Source organism: Salmo salar, chromosome ssa04, assembly GCF_905237065.1.
Source record: "Salmo salar chromosome ssa04, Ssal_v3.1, whole genome shotgun sequence".
Lineage (NCBI taxonomy): Eukaryota > Metazoa > Chordata > Actinopteri > Salmoniformes > Salmonidae > Salmo > Salmo salar.
In genome coordinates, this window is record NC_059445.1 from 54,288,256 (window position 1) to 54,305,186 (window position 16,931).

The 16,931-nt window shown below is 44.1% G+C and overlaps 1 protein-coding gene across 1 annotated transcript in view; it reads right to left on the bottom strand.

Moving 5' to 3' along the window:
- The window catches only part of LOC106603546 (spectrin beta chain, non-erythrocytic 4), a 28,242-nt gene extending 16,814 nt beyond the window's left edge, over nt 1-11,428 (bottom strand). Inside the window, exon 1 of the mRNA XM_045717106.1 lies at nt 10,272-11,428. Coding sequence (XP_045573062.1) covers nt 10,272-10,400 — 129 coding nt within the window. The 5' untranslated portion in view covers nt 10,401-11,428. The remainder of the gene's footprint in view (nt 1-10,271) is intronic.
- Nucleotides 11,429-16,931: the final 5,503 nt, after the last annotated feature.

A 16,931-nucleotide genomic window follows, 5' to 3' on the forward strand; every position in this document is an offset into this window, starting at 1 on the left:
AAAGGCATTTTACATTTTTGGCTTTTCAGTGTCAGTTAAATTTCTTTTTTGGCCCATTTTACCTGAGGTAATGAGGCTGCCTAATAATTATGCACACCTTGATATAAGGTGTTATTCACTTTCGCCACACCCTCCCTCATTACACAAATACATATCACCTGAAAATGAGTAAATCCAATAAGCATTCAAGTTTATATGGTTTGGAGTTCGAAAATGTGAATAAAAACAATAAGATCAGAATACTCACTTGCCTAATAATTGTGCACGCAGTGTATATACCCTACCAAAGTTATTTTCTTAGTTTAGCTTATCCTAAGTATAGCCACTTACATGGCCAACAATTAATTTAATGTTTGTATAGTTAAATATAAGCTGAGGAAGTTCAGGTGACATGCTGTATTATCATATACCATTGTCGTAACTGTAAAGCTGCTCTGCTGCTGATACAGTGATAAACTCAAACTCATATGTTAAATCAAGCAATGAACAGTTATATTTCTCAACTGAGAGATGTAATGTTTCCCTCCAACATGTACACTAGTATAATGTCAGCTTTCCCTTGGAGGGAGTGTACTCACTAGCTGTGCTGATTGTTTCCTCATTTAGTACAGTATGCTGAAAATCTCTCAAATACAGGCTACACAATCTCCATACAATATTACTATTTTCTGTATAATGCTAGAAAATATCAAATGATTAAACCCAAGCCAAATAAGATCAGTTCTTACTAACAAAGCATAGTGTGAAATGTGCAAGATGACTGCAGCAGATTGAAGCATAGACAATGTTTCATGTCTCTCTGCCTATGCATAAGTGACTTGACCGCCCATCATATCAAACTAATGTTTATCATGGCCATACATTTTTTTTTTTTACTTAACCTTAACTTAACTAGGCTTGTCAGTTAAGAACAAATTCTTATTTTACAATGACGGCCTACCTCGGCCAAACCCTCCCCTAACCCGGACGACACTGGGCCAATTGTGCACTGCCCTATGGGACTCCCGATCATGGCCGGTTGTGATACAGCCTGGGATTGAACCAGGGTTTGTAGTGACACCTTTAGCACTGAGATGCAGTGCCTTAGACCGCTGCGCCACTCGGGAACAGTGGTCGTACAAAGCTAGGGCAATTTTTGCAATCAGGCTGATATCAGGTTGCTTTCAAATGAATTCCATGGAAATCATCTGTGTCTACACACAAGTCTACAGTGCCTCAAAAAAGGCTAGGGGTCCCAGAGATCCAAAGCATCATCTTTTGAAGTCACCACAGAAAACCATAGCACTGTCTCTGTTTAAAGGTCATGACTCCTAACTAAAAGGTTGTTTCGGGAAAGGGAAGACAAACACCCTTTGATTGACCACCAATGTTGTGTCTGGTCAAAAACACCTGTTAAGACAACCCCAAATGTCCCATAATCTTTTGTTCAAACTCTGGGCTATAACAAGTGTGTGGTTCATTTCTGATCTTTGTCCCAGAATCCATGTTAACTCATGAGCAAAGCCACAATAGCCCTCGCAATGCCAAAAGGCTGGTGCCTTGAATGGCTTTAACTCGCACAGAGGCAGGTGTATAACAAAACCTAGCCCCGGGCTGACCTAAAAAAAAGAATGCATGGAAAGCCCTAATACACCCCTGGTCTGTCTGTCTAAGCACAACAGTTCCCTGTATTCACTCAAGGGTTTCTTCTTCTAAATCTTGGGCTTTGTGCATGATGTGAGCTGTACGAGGAGATAGATGTGGAGAGAGAGATCAAAGCTTTTCCTTCTCTGTCTGTCTCTATGTGTGTGTGTGTGTGTGTGTGTGTTATATATATATATATATATATGAGGCTCTCTCTGTGGCTCCACTCCAGGTCTCCTGAAATAGATTCTGCAATGCCCGTCTCCTCCCATGCTCTGACTGAGAGGAACAGGAGGTGTTTCCTATGACAAGCGTTCATATCAGACGTTTCCTCATCATCTCTAGTATCAAGGACCACTGAATGTCAGTCAGCCGTATGGAGCCAGAGGAAATTGTGCAGTTAAAATGACATACTGTCCTGTACTGTATACACACGTAGTAGACCTTCATAGCCATAAGTGTAGTAGAGACCTGCTTAGCGCAATGTTAGTTTTCAAGAAGAGAAGCCTGAATAGAATTGTTCCTTTACTCTAAATACTCTGCTAAATGAAAATAACTGGTGTTGCTATAAACTATTCCTTGCAGGGACATACATAATAACCCAGAATATAACATATTTCATCCTGTAAATATTGCTGTATGTTTCTCTCCTATATCTTTCTCAGAGATAGCTGGACCTATCCTTTGGCTTTCATAATGCAGTGCTGCATTCCTCCTCTTGGCACAGTCTCTATGCTTAACTGCTGCCAGCGCTCTATCCCTCTCTCTCTCTCCCTCCCTCCCTCTCTCTCCCTCTCTCTCTTTTTTTCTCTGCCTCTCTCTCCTCCTCGCATAATGCAGAGCCAGCAGAAAGCAGGATAGATCTCTCTCCTCTCCCTTGGCTTCACTGACACACAGGGAGAGAGAAGGAAGAAGAGAAATCAGTGTGGGGGGAGGAGAGGAAATGGAGAGGAGAAAGGAGGACAGAGAGAAAGAAGAAAAGAGGAGAGGGAGGTATGAGTGAGAGGAGAAAGAGGAAGAGAAAAGGAAAGGGGGATGTGCAGGGCACACACACCTATGTAAATACATTGTATACTGAGAAGCACACTAACAAACACATATGCACACATATTCATAAAATACACAGACATAGAAATACTGTATAAACACTCATGTGCTATACAGTGCATTCGGAAAGTATTCAGACCACTGGACTTTTTCCACATTTTGTTACGTAACAGCCGTATTCTAAAATTGATTAAATAGTTTCTTTCCCCTCATCAATCTACACACAATACCCAACAAAGACAAAGCAAAAACAGGTTTTTAGAAATTTTTGCAAATGTACACAAACCCCCCCTGAAAAATGTCATTTACATAAGTATTCAGACCCTTTACTCAATACTTTGTTGAAGCACCTTTGGCAGCGATTACAGCCTTGAGTCTTCTTGGTTATGATGCTACAAGCTTGGCACACCTGTATTTGGGGAATTTCTCCCATTCTTCTCTGCAGATCCTCTCAAGCTCTGTCAGGTTGGATGGGGAGCGTCGCTGCACAGCTATTTTCAGGTCTCTTCAGAGATGTTCGATCGGGTTCAAGTCCGGGCACTGGCTTGGCCACTCAAGGACATTCAGAGACTTGTCCCGAAGCCATTTCTGTGTTGTCTTGGCTGTGTGCTTAGGGTCGTTGTCCTGTTGGAAGGTGAACCTTTGCCCCAGTCTGAGGTTCTGAGCACTCTGGAGCAGGCTTTCATCAAGGATCTTTCTGTACTTAACTCTGTTCATCTTTCCCTCGATCCCGACTAGTATTCCAGTCTCTGCCGCTGAAAAACATCCCCACAGCATAATGCTGCCACCACCATGCTTCACCGTAGGAATGGTGTCAGGTTTCATCCAGAAGTGACGCTTGGCATTCAAGCCAGAGTTCAATTTTGGTTTCATCAGACCAGTGAATCTTGCTTCTCGTAGTCTGAGAGTCCTTTAGGTGCCTTTTAGCAAAGTCCAAGTGGGCTGTCATGTGCCATTTACTGAGGAGTAGCTTCCGTCTGGCCACTCTACCATAAAGGCCTGATTGGTGGAGTGCTGCAGAGATGGTTGTCCTTCTGGAAGGTTCTCCGATCTCCACAGAGGAACTCTGGAGCTCTGTCAGAGTGGCCATCGGGTTTTTGGTCACGCTCCTGACCAAGGCCCTTCTACCCCGATTGCTCTGTTTAGCCGGGCGGCCACCTCAAGAAAAAGTCTTGGCAGTTCCAAACTACTTCCATTTAAGAATGATGGAGGCCACTATGTTCTTGGGGACCTTAAATGCTGCAGAAATGTTTTGGTACCCTTCCCCTGATCTGTGCATCGGCACAATCCTGTCTCGGAGGTCTACGGACAATTCCTTCAACCTCATGGCTTGCTTTTTGCTCTGACATGCACTGTCAACTGTGGGACCTTATATAGACAGGTGTGTGCCTTTCCAAATAATGTCCAATCAATTGAATCTACCACAGGTGGACTCCAACCAAGTTGTAGAAACAGCTCAAGGATGATCAATGGAAACAGGATTCACCTGAGCTCAATTTCGAGTCTCATAGCAAAAGGTCTGAATACTTGTGTAAATAAGGTATTTCTGTTTGTGGTTTTATGAATTTGAAACGATTTCTAAAAACATATTTTCACTATGTCATTTTGGGGTATTGTGTGTAGACTGCTGAGGACATTTTGTTATTTCATCAATTTTAGAGTAAGGCTGTAACGTAACAAAATGTGGAAAAAGTCAAGGGGTCTGAATACTTTCCGAATGCACCGTATGTGTAGCCTATGAAAATCAATAGGCACTCACACTCTCACAAACATGGCATTCACATGGATATGCACACACACGCGTGTGTGCGCACACATACAGACGCACACCCAAAATGACATTAGAGGCCTGGTTTGAATAATTTGCTGTTAATTACCCTATTGGCAGGTATATTGTGATGCTAAACTAATCCATGACATCACCATAACGATACTTTACATACAGCTAGCTAGATGCAGCTACATGGTTTCTCGAGTGGGTGTGCAGATAGATTGTAGCTACTACTCTGGGCAACCAAAACAACGTGTGACTGACGCAGTTGTAGATTCTGACTAAAAGGCTAGTGCATGGTTAATTTTTCGCAGCAAAACCAACACCTTAAAAACAGCAACAACAGACCTCAACTATTATATGTTCACCAGACCGAATCCAAGGACATCAACTGGGTGTGATGTGATCCTGTCGTATGCTTTTGTTTGACAGTATCAAGTGTTCCAGAGGGATAGGTGTTTTTGTGTTTACACAGTGTTTTTCTATGTTTACACAGCATTTGACATTGGCAAAGCATTGCCACAAGGTCAGCCTTAAGTAAACCCCAGAGTCCTCTCTTTGTTACAGACAAGCATCCCCACGGGACTGAAGAGGCCTCTACTGAGACAGCCCCAATTCAGAGCTCCGAGCTCAGGCCCAGTCCCAGCTCAGAGCTCCAAGCTGGGACTCAGGCCCATCTGCTGAGTAAGTACTGAGGGAGAGCAGAGGAATTGGCCCGGGGCAGGAACCCTTCCAAAAGGACAGAGAGTTCTCAAATCGCAGCAGAACGCAGCATAATATTTTCTCCCCGGTCTCTCAGGTAACGAGAGAGGGAGAGGAGGAAGGATAGGTGGGGGCTGATTAAGTGATGTTCTCGAGAGTAGCAAGACACGAGGGTCTCTGAAACACATCTTGCGTTGGGCTAGCAGAGACATAGAGCCCTTGAGAAACCCCGCTAGTCAGCCTTGTGGATACAGTCACCACAGACAGAGCAGACATCTTCTGTGTCCATTCTTTCAATGTACTTTTGTACTGTATCTATCTGGTATCTGGCATGAAAGGTTATACAAATACGCTGATGACTCTGAAGCAGAGCAGGTATCCTTTTTCATTCCGTTTTCACTTTGAGCTAGCTGTCATTCTAGCTCGAGCGAGGGCCTCTCTGTGACACCAGTAGACATTTCAAAGCCATTTGTAGATGTACTGTATGTACATAATGAACAATGCATACTTAATTGTAAGATGCTTTCATCCAAGATACTATATCTATCACAGGTATTAAATGTATGTCACTAACATCCAATACTGATTATGACTGAGCTATTTTATGCATGTACATATTATACTGTATCTACTCTACCAACAGACACAACAGCACCATGTACATCCTCTCTCCTAAAAATCAACCATTTGAGAACCAGCTCCAATCCTTACTCTACAAGGCAAAGAGGTTTGTCTGTTCTCCAAATATATGTATTTCTAAACGTTCCATGACCTTGTGTCCTACTGAACATGGCCCTGGTCTTTCCAAAGATTTATTAGTGTTGGAGAGATCGCGATTTACCAATGTTTGGTACTGCTGCTCTCTGACTACTTGTATTATTAGTTGGATTGATCAGTTATTCCATGCACTTATTATAATATAATCCGATTTCATTTTACAGCCACATCAAGAATAAACAAAGACATATGCTTATAAAAAGGCATGTTCTTGCAAGAAAGCACAGGACATTGCAAAAGTCTTAGAAATTAAAAAAGGTAAGAGTGCTCGGAAATGCATGAAAATATCATACATTTTGATACAATTTTAATTCAACAGACATTTAAGGCTTTCAAAATGGTGTTATCCACAATACTTAGTTAGCTAGGTCCTACATACAGTACTATATTGTTTTCACATCCAATCTATTTTTATTTAGTTTTTTTTCTTTTACCTTTATTTTAGCAAGGAGTCACCATTGAGACCAGTGTCTCTTTTTGAAGGGAGCCCTGAATATACAATTTCATGGAACAAAAAAATGGAATATAAAACAAGTAAAATACAGCACGACACAAATTGCACTGACAAACATAGGAGTCTCCAGAGTTAACCAACCCTGTGAACGGGTTTGATAACTTGTAATTTTAAATCTTAATGGTGAAGTTAGGTAAGTCGGAAGCTTGTGGAGCAAGGCTTTGTAAACAAAAAGAGCGTAATGATGTGATCTACGTGACTTCAAAGAGGTCCAACCAACCTTTTGGTAAAGAATACAGTGATGAGTAATAAAACTGTCTTCTGTGATAAAATAAAGGGCACTATGAGAAACGGCCTCCAGGGGTTTAAGAGTAGAGGCAGTTGCACTTTGATAAATAGTATTACCCTCATCAAGAACAGGTAGATAGGTTCACTGCACAATCTGCTTCCTGCTGACTAGAGAGAGAGAGAGAAGATCTGTTTTGTAAAAAAAAGCCCACATTAAATCTTAGTTTCTTAACAAGCTCATCCGAATGTTTTTTTAAACAATAAGTCATTGTCAATCCAAATGCCAAGGTATTTGTATGCAGTGACTTGTTCGATTACATTTATCTCTTGATAGGCCTCAATAAACAATAGTGGTCAAGATAGCATTCAAAAGGGCATGTGGGCTAGATAAGCTAATTCTCACAGTATAGCCTGGCCCTAAATTGAATTACTTTGGGTGAAGACTTTTACAAACTAAGAGTTTCTACATACAGTAGACCTTTTCCTGGAATGGGTAGACTTATTCTAAATCGACCCCTAGTCCCTGTAGATCTGAAAGGATTGTGTATGGCAGTAATATGTCAATTGCCTCACCTGGCCTTCTGATTGGCTGAGTGCCTTAGGTGTATGGGCTAGGGGTTGATTTGGGATTCCGAGTTAAATCAACTAATTCAAACGTGGAGCATCCACATGAGCCTCCCACCAGGCTTCTCTGCAGCAGTGTGGTTGAAGAACACTTGGATCAGGGTCAGTAGGGCACACAGTAACACCAAGGCTTGTTCTTATTGGACAAGTTCAAGTAGTACCTCCCAGTTTCGAAAATATTCTCTCTATTGAACCCAACCCAGGTATGGGTTGTCTTCACTGATAAAACAGCACCAGAGAACTGGGATATCAGCATTTACTGTAGGCCTCTCTAGTTACCATACAAACAATTGCATGTTGTACAGTACTATGCTATTAATACAGGCTTGTTGGTATATTCTTAAAATAAGGCCATGAATGGATTGTCTGTAGACAGTAGCACACAGGTTTGATAGATTGTCCACTAACTGTCATGATGTTCACGTTTCATCCAATTATTGATAATAAATGTTTTGAGGAATAAACACACTGGTAAAATATAATCCAATGTTAGTATGCAGCTATAGCATGGGCAAATGAAAAGGCAATGGGAAAAATACATTGCCCAGGGTTTACTGCTTCAGTTATGCAGAAAGCATAACAACAATGCTTTCACATGTATAACCTTGAACTTGAAATTCAGGATGTCCTTAAGAGAAGCATATAACAATATTTGTTTACAGTTTACTCATGACTGAGTAATCAAAACGGAGTAATGACAACCCCCCAAATATGCCTAATGTGTCTTGCCGCCGTGACTATCCCTTTTACACACACACACACACACACACACACACACACACACACACACACACACACACACACACACACACACACACACACACACACACACACACACACACACACACACACACACACACACACACACACTATCCTCCCCAAGCACAAGCCCTCTCTCAATCATGTGCTCACACTACCATCACCCTGCACCTTCCACTCACCTGATCTGTCTGACCTTCCCCTACCACCCTCTCCATTCACCTGCTCTCTCTGACCTCCCCCTACCACCCTCTCCATTCACCTGCTCTCTCTGACCTCCCCCTACCACCCTCTCCATTCACCTGCTCTCTCTGACCTCCCCCTACCACCCTCTCCATTCACCTGCTCTCTCTGACCTCCCCCTACCACCCTCTCCACTCACCTGCTCTCTCTGACCTCCCCCTACCACCCTCTCCACTCACCTGCTCTCTCTGACCTCCCCCTACCACCCTCTCCATTCACCTGCTCTCTCTGACCTCCCCCTACCACCCTCTCCACTCACCTACTCTCTCTGACCTCCCCCTACCACCCTCTCCACTCACCTGCTCTCTCTGACCTCCCCCCTACCACCCTCTCCACTCACCTGCTCTCTCTGACCTCCCCCTACCACCCTCTCCACTCACCTGCTCTCTCTGACCTCCCCCTACCACCCTCTCCACTCACCTGCTCTCTCTGACCTCCCCCTACCACCCTCTCCACTCACCTGCTCTCTCTGACCTCCCCATACCACCCTCTCCACTCACCTACTCTCTCTGACCTCCCCCTACCACCCTCTCCACTCACCTGCTCTCTCTGACCTCCCCCTACCACCCTCTCCATTCACCTGCTCCCTCTGACCTCCACCTACCACCCTCTCCATGCACCTGCTCTCTCTGACCTCCACCTACCACCCTCTCCATTCACCTGCTCTCTCTGACCTCCACCTACCACCCTCTCCATTCACCTGCTCTCTCTGTCCTCCCCCCACCACCCTCTCCCCTCCCCTCTCCACTCACCTGCTCTCTCTGACCTCCACCTACCACCCTCTCCATTCACCTGCTCTCTCTGACCTCCCCCTACCACCCTCTCCACTCACCTGCTCTCTCTGACCTCCCCTACCACACTCTCCATTCACCTGCTCTCTCTGACCTCCCCCTACCACCCTCTCCACTCACCTGCTCTCTCTGACCCCCCCCACCACCCTCTCCTCTCCCCTCTCCATTCACCTGCTCTCTCTGACCTCCCCCTACCACCCTCTCCACTCACCTGCTCTCTCTGACCTCCCCCCACCACCCTCTCCCCTCCCCTCCCCTCTCCACTCACTGCTCTCTCTGACCTCCACCTACCACCCTCTCCATTCAACTGCTCTCTCTGACCTCCCCCTACCACCCTCTCCACTCACCTGCTCTCTCTGACCTCCCGCTACCACCCTCTCCACTCACCTGCTCTCTCTGACCTCCCCCTACCACCCTCTCCATTCACCTGCTCTCTCTGACCTCCCCCTACCACCCTCTCCATTCACCTGCTCTCTCTGACCTCCCCCTACCACCCTCTCCATTCACCTGCTCTCTCTGACCTCCCCCTACCACCCTCTCCACTCACCTGCTCTCTCTGACCTCCCCCTACCACCCTCTCCACTCACCTGCTCTCTCTGACCTCCCCCCACCACCCTCTCCCCTCCCCTCCCCTCTCCACTCACCTGCTCTCTCTGACCTCCACCTACCACCCTCTCCATTCAACTGCTCTCTCTGACCTCCCCCTACCACCCTCTCCACTCACCTGCTCTCTCTGACCTCCCGCTACCACCCTCTCCACTCACCTGCTCTCTCTGACCTCCCCCTACCACCCTCTCCATTCACCTGCTCTCTCTGACCTCCCCCTACCACCCTCTCCATTCACCTGCTCTCTCTGACCTCCCCCTACCACCCTCTCCACTCACCTGCTCTCTCTGACCTCCCCCTACCACCCTCTCCATTCACCTGCTCTCTCTGACCTCCCCCTACCACCCTCTCCATTCACCTGCTCTCTCTGACCTCCCCCTACCACACTCTCCATTCACCTGCTCTCTCTGACCTCCCCCTACCACCCTCTCCACTCACCTATTCTCTGACCTCCCCCATCACCCTCTCCCCTCCCCATTCACCTGCTCTCTCTGACCTCCCCCCACCACCCTCTCCCCTGCCCTCTCCATTCACCTGCTCTCTCTGACCTCCCCCCACCACCCTCTCCCCTCCCCTTTCCACTTACCTGCTCTATCTTGGCCAGCCATTCTTTGTTGCGGGCCAGCTCGGCCATGAAGGCCTGGTGCTTCAGCCACTTCCTGTGAAGCTTCTGGGCCTCATCCCGCGCCGTGTCTCGTCCTGCACCCATAAGCATCTTTTCCTTTACCCGCTGTCCCTAATCACTCAGCTAGGGGAGAAAAAAAATAGCCACCATCAGGGGCCTGAGCCTGAGCCAGCCCCTCTTCCTCTCTTCTCTCCTCCTTTCCCACAGGACGTCCTGCCTATCTGTGTGGCTCCTCTACGCCAGAGACACCCACTCCACTCTGCAGGGTCCCGGGTACCTTCACTGTCACAACCCACCCCAACCCAACCCCCACCAGACGCCCTTTCTGGAGAAAAAAAAATTAAGATAAGCACCTCAGCAGCAGCAGTGGCAGTAATGGTAGCTCAAGCCCTTCCAATTCACTCGCCCCTGGGTCCTCATGCCATACTACTTCACGGCTCCTGCAGTCCTTCCTGGTGCTGCAGTGCCTGCTAGCCGATCTCAGAGAAGGCAAAAACAACCAAGCAAATACAGGAAAAGAGCCAATGACCCAACAGCGCCGACAAAGAGCGTTCACAAACATCCAACACTCCTTTTTCGTTTTTGGGGGATGGTTTTTCTCTCCTTGTCTCCTGAGCTCGATTAGAATCCAGTCATTAATGAAGGTGATGATGATCTAGCATAACCAGCACGACTCCATCAGACAGGACAAACATGAGGGTCCAGCGATCAGCGTTGGCGATCTCGTACGGTCCGTGGTCCTGCCTAATGTTGCCGTAGTCGGGAGGAGGAAGAGGAGGATGAAGAGGTGGAATAGGAGGAGCAGAGTGAATGGAGATGGATGCAGAGGCAGTGCAGTCAGAGGGGGGCAGATAACATAAGCTGTCCGCTCTTGAAATGCACCGTTGCCACTGCTGCAGAGTAGAGATGTAGCTACTGTACACACAGGGGTTGGGTTGTGTAAGACACTGCTACATTATATCCTCTTCCCAGTTCTCCTTCCTCAAGTCTCCACACAGATCAGACGCGGCTGGTGCATACTGCTGCAGTCCCTGCCTCTCAGCTTCGCTCCGCTGTGTGAGAACGTGTGTGTGTGTGGTGTGTGTGTGTGCACGTATGTGTGCAATCACAACCAGCACTGCAGTGCCGGGGAAGAGGTAGGGGGAGGGAGGGAGGGAGGGAGGGAGGGAGGGAGGGAGGGAGGGAGGGAGGGAGGGAGGGAGGGTGAGGAGAGAAAGCAAGGAGAAATGGAGAGGGAGAGAGATATAGCGGGAGAGGGAGAGATAGAACAAAGCGAGATATATAGAGCTATTGGAAAAGAGAAAGAGAGAGAGGAGAAGGAAAGAGAGAAAACGAGAGAGAGCCTGCGTCATCCTTTAGTGTCACCAGGGACATTTTTCTGCACTAGAAATGACTGCACTCAGAGCAGAGCAGAGCGGGAGCAGGAGGTTTAAGAGGGAGGGGGAGGGGGAGGTGTTGTCATTTGGAAACAGCTGAATGAGAGGGGAGCAGGAACACATGGCCCACAGTGCAGCTGGCTGCTTTGGATCACCGTTCATTCTCACCCATTTAAAGGGACCAGCATGCATTTGGTTCACCAGCAGAAAATAGGGCTACCTCATTGGGTAGCTACAGTAACACCATTTCAGGGGTTAGAAGTGGAGGACTTTACAGCACAGACGTAACCTGTAAGCAATTCTAGACCTCTGAAATAAATGTTTTAATCCATGAATATTTGTTCCACATGAATCAGAAACAGTGATATTGACAATGAACGTTCAATGACAGTTTATGTCATGTATATGGATTAGGTATTAGTAAATATACTTGAATAACAATTGAACATGCTGCTGAATGTACAGTAAGATAAAGACTATACACAAGGAATTGTCAAATGTTACTCTTGTAGAGAGTACATAAGAAACAGATAAGCAATTCAGGATAACACTTTCCCCCGGGTATTTTAGGGTAGAATTGTTTCATATTGCCATATAAACATATTTATAGCACCTATGAATTAAGATGCAGTCTATAGAACATTATGGTGCTGTATAGTAAAGTAACAAGGCACAAGATGCTATGATATATTATGAATAAATCACAGATCACCTTACTGCTTTATTATAAAGTTCCCTAATGCTGACAGCATCTACAGTATCAGATGCTATGAATCTATGTTAACGATTTTGTCACGGTTGTCGTTGGTAATGGAGGACCAAAACGCAGCAGGTATGTGTACGCTCATCTTGACATTTATTAACTCAGAATGAACACACCAAAACAACAAAACGAAACGAACTTACGAACAACGAAACATTCTTGAAAGGCTCACTCGGCAAAACAAGAAACAATCTCCCACAAATACACAGACAAACACACCCAACTAATATAGGACTTCCAATCAAAGGCAACACCAAACAGCTGCCTTCAATTGGAAGTCCACCCCAATTAACTCAACATAGAAACAGATTACCTAGACTAAACAGAATTACATAAACAAGGAACAGTGCCCAAAAACCCCGGAATACATAAATCAAATGCCCTTTTTAGAAAAACCACCACCCCGAACCACATAAACCAAATACCCTCTGCCACGTCCTGACCAAACTACAATAACAATTAATCCTTATACTGGCCAGGACGTGACAGATTTACATTGAATGTGTACCATTAAGCATACATTACACATCTATACACACATCATAAACATTGCATTATAGCTACATAGAGCGTTATGAAAATGTAATTCATATTTTTATAGTAGTAGCGTGTATGTCGTGTTCCAAAAACACTTTGAATGTTCTGATTGGAGAGTGAGCAGAGTGGAGGAGTTAGCTGGGCTTGATAAGGTGATGCCATAATATAAACAAAGACATTTTAAATTAACAAGGCCAGTTAGCTCCAATATATACATACGTTAGTCTTTAATAACGGTCTATGTAGCTATGATGCCATGTTTTTTATGTTTATAGATATGCAATGTAACCTAGTGCCTTCAGAAAGTATTCAGACCCCTTGACTTTTTCCACATTTTGTTACATTACAGCCTTATTCAAAAATGTATTAAAAAATATATTTTCCCTCAACAATCTACACACAATACCCCATAATGACAAAGCAAAAACAGAAGGTTTTAATTTTTATTTCACCTTTACTTAACCAGGTAAGCTAGTTGAGAACAAGTTCACATTTATAACTGCGACCTTGCCAAGATAAAGCAAAGCAGCGCGACAGAAACAACAACACAGAGTTGCACATAGAATAAACAAGCGTACAGTCAATAACACAATAGAAAAAAAGGAAGTCTATATACAGTGTGTGCAAATGGCATGAGGTGGTAAGGCAATAAATAGGCCATAGTAGCAAAGTAATTACAATTTAGCAGATTAACACTGGAGTGATAGATGAGCAGATGATGATGATCAGATGATGGTGTGTAAGTAGTGATACTGGTGTGCAAAAAAGCAGCAAAGTGAATAAAAACAATATGGGGGATGAGGTAGGTAGATTGGATGGTTGTCCTTCTGGAAGGTTCTCCCATCTCCACAGATGAACTCTAGAGCTCTGTCAGAGTGGCCATCGGGTTCTTGGTCACCTCCCTGACCAAGGCCCTTCTCACCCGATTGGTCAGTTTGGCTGGGCAGCCAGCTATAGGCAGAGTCTTGGTGGTTCCAAACTTCTTCCATTTAAGAATGATGGAGGCCATTGTGTTCTTAGGAACCTTCAATGCTGCAGAAATGTTTTGGTACGCTTCCCCAGATCTGTGCCTCAACACAATCCTGTCTCGGATGTCTACGGACAATTCCTTCGACCTCATGGCTTGGTTTTTGCTCTGACATGCACCGTCAACTGTGGGACCTTATATAGACAGGTGTGTGCCTTTCCAAATCATGTCCAATCAATTGAATTTACCATAGGTGGACTCCAATCAAGTTGTAGAAACATCTCAAGGATGATCGATGGAAAGAGGATGCACCTGAGCTCAATTTCGAGTCTCATAGCAAAGGGTCTGAATAGTGTAAATAAGGTATTACAGTTATTTATTTTTAATACATTTGAAACAATTTCAAAAAACCTGTTTTCATTTTGTCATTATGGAGTATTGTGTGTAGATTGCTGCGGATTTTTTGTTATTTATTCCATTTTAGAATAAGGCTCTAACGTAACAAAATGTGGAAAAAGTCAAGGGGTCAATACTTTCTGAAGGCACTGTATGATTTGTAATATAGCCTAGAATGAATGTACATATTTTTTATTCAAGGCATACAATACAGTAAGTTTTATATTATTCAATTCTCAGAAACAGGCCTTTAGCACCATAGCATTTTGCAATCCTGGTGCATTCTTTCTACGAGTTTCAGTAATGTTTTCAAATGACTAGTAAACAATACTTATTATGTTATCATTTGTAATAACAATATGTCCATTGTCAATTTCTTTAGGTTAAATAAAAAGTTGAAGGTGAACTCTAAACAAAGACTCAAGCTGAATAGATCATTAGGTTCACTAAATCATATAACCTTGGCTTCTACTTACTGAACTGAAAAGTATTTACCACTGGGCCAAAGCCATGTTTAGTCTTGTTTTTTCCTTATAACTGAAAAACAGAAATAAAGAGTCACTTTCTTATCTCAAAATCGTAATAGTTTTCGCTGGAATGAGAACTTCAACAATTCTAAGTCATGTTTCCCTGACAGTAACAGCCAAAGGCAACAAAAGGTCATGACCTCCACAGGAGTGACCTGGAACGTAAAGCTGCAATTATCAATAACTGTCAATAATGGCCTTGGTTAGTCAGCTAAATACTTGATTTGTTTTGCTAAAGATATACAAACATGTTCCTAATCCTTCTTCTGTTGAGTGTGACAAGTATTGAGCGAATTCAGTGCCAACAGAAATGTTTTGGAATTCCATAATTTTGAATTTGTATTAGGATATTGAATTAGAATTTTATATTTTAGAATTTGTAATGCACAAATTGAATACTTGAATTCAGAAATTGAACTTGTATTTCATGATTTGAAACTGAATTGAATATTGCATTAATTTTTACAATTCTATTTCCAATTGAATATTCAAATTCAATATTTATATATTCAGTTTCAATATGGTAGATATTGCATTCGTTGTCTGTGTATCAAGTTTACAAACTATAATTTCATAAGTTTATCAACGTTTCATATATTCAACTTCTCAGATTCAGTCTCTAAATTAAGATTGAAAACCAGAGACAACATCCTGATAGAATCAAACACTCTCTGTGGTCAACAGCAGCTTCTGGCGGTGTCTGAAGCCAATGTGGCATGTTAAATACATTTTCTATCTATGAATTTGGCTCTAGCGTTTGAACCATTTGGGTTAGAAGCTATTATGACCGTTTATGACCCATTCCTAAAAGCTAAGACTGTAACATGGATGTCCCTTCAATTCCCCTCTATGATGATTACAGGCTGCACAGAACACGTTAAAAGGGAGTGTGATAAAAACCTCAATTTGGCCCCCGTAAGAACATAGTTGAATAGCCCTGTCATTGCACTTCTAAGGATAGCCTTTCCACTCCATATTTAATCTTGCTCTTGTGACCTACTGGGTTCGAACTGGGTCTCCTGCCTGTCACAAGACTGTGTTGGCCCACTTAGCTAAAGCCCATAGGGATTAGTTCAGGAAGCTAACACAAGTCTTAAAGTTTATAGCAAGGTTACTCATCCAAAGAGCGTGGTTCATCGAACCACCTCAATAACATTTCACCCCCTTTGACCTCAAACTCAGATCCCAGAACCAATATAACTGACTGGGTTCAAAATCAGGCATACTGCACAACAATAAAATGTATTGTGGCAAACAGAAGCAGAAGGATCTGTGCACCCTATTTAATGAGAATGCGATAGAGATGGTTTGGTGATCCGTGCATGTGATGAGCAACTTCGCCTAAGATCTCAAGAAATGTGTTAGTTTGACTGATGGGATTCTAACCCAGGTCTCCTGTGCGCCAGAGAATGCCATTTTCAGGTCTCAGACGAGTTACTCATCACGTGAGCGTGGTCATTGAACCACCTGTGTTACACTTCACTCCCCTTTGACCTCTTCCTAAAAGAGACCCATCCAAGTCACAGGACCAATCCCTAGGCTTTAGCTCAAGAGGCTAATGATTTCTTAACACAGTCAGTCACTATACTAACAGTAACACATTTCTAACACAAACGAACTTGTCAAACTAACAAGTCTTCCGGTTTCAGGCAAGGTTCTCAACACATAAGCATGGATCACCAAACCACACTCTTTTATACGCAACCTTAAGTAACCTTGCTGGATCTTGACTTCTATTAGTGTTTCAGATTGGGATTTGTGAAACTCATTCCTCAGCCTAAAGGGTTGCCCCCTGTGCAATTGAATAAGGCCTTTTTCAATAGAGAGGTGGGTTGGAACGCTTAAGGTGGGTGGTCACGTATGTTTGCGAGGCATAGGTCCTGAGTTTGAGTCTCGGTATGAGCTGAATCACGGGGAAGCGGTACGTGTTAAGCAAGCAGTGTATCCTCCTTTACATTAACTTCCTTAAGTTATCCCTATAGGCTTCAGCTAAGTTGACTAACACAGTCTTGTGACATGCAGGAGACCCAGTTCGAACCCAGTAGGTCACAAAAG